The sequence below is a fragment of the Plasmodium reichenowi genome, chromosome 3 (genome assembly GCF_001601855.1).
Source record: "Plasmodium reichenowi strain SY57 chromosome 3, whole genome shotgun sequence".
In the NCBI taxonomy this organism is placed as follows: Eukaryota; Apicomplexa; class Aconoidasida; order Haemosporida; family Plasmodiidae; genus Plasmodium; species Plasmodium reichenowi.
In genome coordinates, this window is record NC_033648.1 from 607,651 (window position 1) to 610,122 (window position 2,472).

At 12.8% G+C, this 2,472-nt stretch overlaps 1 protein-coding gene across 1 annotated transcript in view; it reads left to right on the plus strand.

Moving 5' to 3' along the window:
- Window positions 1-2,199: 2,199 nt before the first annotated feature.
- Window positions 2,200-2,472, plus strand: part of PRSY57_0316900 (40S ribosomal protein S11, putative) — a gene marked incomplete at both ends in the record, with an annotated part of 1,444 nt that continues 1,171 nt past the window's right edge. Inside the window, one exon of the mRNA XM_020114472.1 lies at window positions 2,200-2,223. Coding sequence (XP_019970839.1) covers window positions 2,200-2,223 — 24 coding nt within the window. The remainder of the gene's footprint in view (window positions 2,224-2,472) is intronic.

The window sequence follows — 2,472 nt, forward strand, 5'->3', positions numbered from 1 at the left end:
CCCCAAAAAAAAAAAAAAAAAAAAGTACGTATCAAAGCATCAAATGAAAAACACAAAAAAAAAATTATGTACTGTCTAGAATTAATTAAAAGAAAATAAAAAAATAAATATATTCTATTTTATATATTAAAAAATATAATTATAATGTCTAAATCAAGATGAATAATTATTATGTAATAAAATATATGAGAAAAATATTTCAAAATAAATATAAATATAAAGATATATATATATATATATATAATATCTTTATAGGCATATACGTTTAATGTTAAAGGTACTTTTTTTTAGCATAATATTATTCAATTTTAGGAAAAAGGAAAAAATAATAACCTTTTAAAAAATTCCATATTTTTTAATATGTCATAAGTATATTTATATATGTCTAGCTTTATTAATTTTTAATATATAAATATTTGTCAAAATAATATATATAATATAATATAATATATATAACTTCTTTCAATTATATTCATTTTGTGTAATATAAAAATGGGATACTAAAAAAAATATTATATATATATATATATATATATATATATTATATATATGTTTGTGTGTTCCTTTTTTTTATATTATGTAATTATTTCGTTTTAATTTTTTTTTTTTTTTTTTTTTTTTTTTGTACACCATTATGTCTACATTGATAAAAAGAATGTTACATTTTTTATAGATAAAAAATTCAGTATTCATTAAATAATAGGAAATACACAAACAGTATATAATATATTTAATTATTTACAACTTATAATAATATATAGAAAAATACCTTTAAAATATATATTATTTATTAAAGTTACATAACATTATGAGTAATTCAATTTTGAGTTGTCCATATATAATTATATAATTATATATATATATATATATATATAAAGATATTAAACAATATGATATTAATATTTAACTATTAAAAATAAAACAAATATTTATAAGAAATTACTTTTTTTTATTGTTCATTTTGTTAATAAACAATATTTAATATTTAAATTATAAATTGGTAAATCTTATGATATAAAATAAAAAAATATATATACATTTTATATATATATAATATATATATATATATTATATATATATATATTTTTATAATATATTATAATTAGGCATATTTAAAAATGTATTATATATTATTATATATTTATATATATAATTTTTTACTTGTTGTAATAATTGCTAGGCATAATGCAACATTATAATATATATATATATATATATATATTAATTTTTTTTACATATTATTACATACATATGTTTTATTTTTTATATATTAAATGAATAAATATTATATATATATATATATATATATATATATATTATTATAATATTATTTATTACCATTTGAAAACATACATATAAAAATAAGGAGATGAAGGGGTTAAAGGTATGTATGTAATATAATAATAATTATTATATTATATTATATAACATTATTATATATGTATAACAATATTTGTTCATATTATAAAAAATTGGGCTTATTATAATGTATAACATTTATTTTTTATATATTATACATTTATGATTTCATTTATATAAAATATATATGTATATAATATATATGGTTTTTTTTTTTTTTTTTTTTTTTTCCGCCTTATGGGCTCTATACATTTCAAATATAAAATATAAATATTAAGATATTAATTTATTACTATTTAAATAATATACATAATAAATAAAAGCCCCCCTATTTAGAAATATTTATATATATATAATAAAATATTATTATACTTATAAATTTTTAGTGTCATATTATCTTATTATATAATAATAACATATATATATATATATATATAATATATACGCAATATTAATATATTGCATATATGTAAATATTATTGTATTTTTCATCATTTGTTCAATCGGTAATGTTTTTTTTTTTTCTTTTCTTTTTTTCCCTATTAATTTTTTTTATTAATAATTTTTCCATTAAATATTCGTCATATAAAAAAAAAAATAAAAATAAAAATATATATAATATATATATATAAAAATAAAAATTTTTGATATTTTAATAAATATAAGAAAACATACTAATTTATAAAGGTTTGAAAAAAAAAACAAAATAAACAGTTATATGAAACGAAATTAAACAAATTTTAAAAATATAAAAATCATATTTATATATATTATATAAAAAAATATATTTTTTAGAGTTTCTCCAAATAACAAAATTAATTTTGACTTTTGTTGGAAACAATGGCAACAGCATTAGATGTTCAAGTAAGGATTTAAAAAAGATATAAGAATAAGAATTTCCCGTTTTATAAACATATATGAATGATACAAAAATGATATATAAATGAATATATATATATTTTATATGAATATACGAAAAGAACAATATACTTGAAATGTATATATATTACAAGAACATAAAAATGATTATATATATATATATATATATATATATATGTATATGTATGTTTTTTATTATTTTAAGATATGATATGCTTTATACTATATATAGCC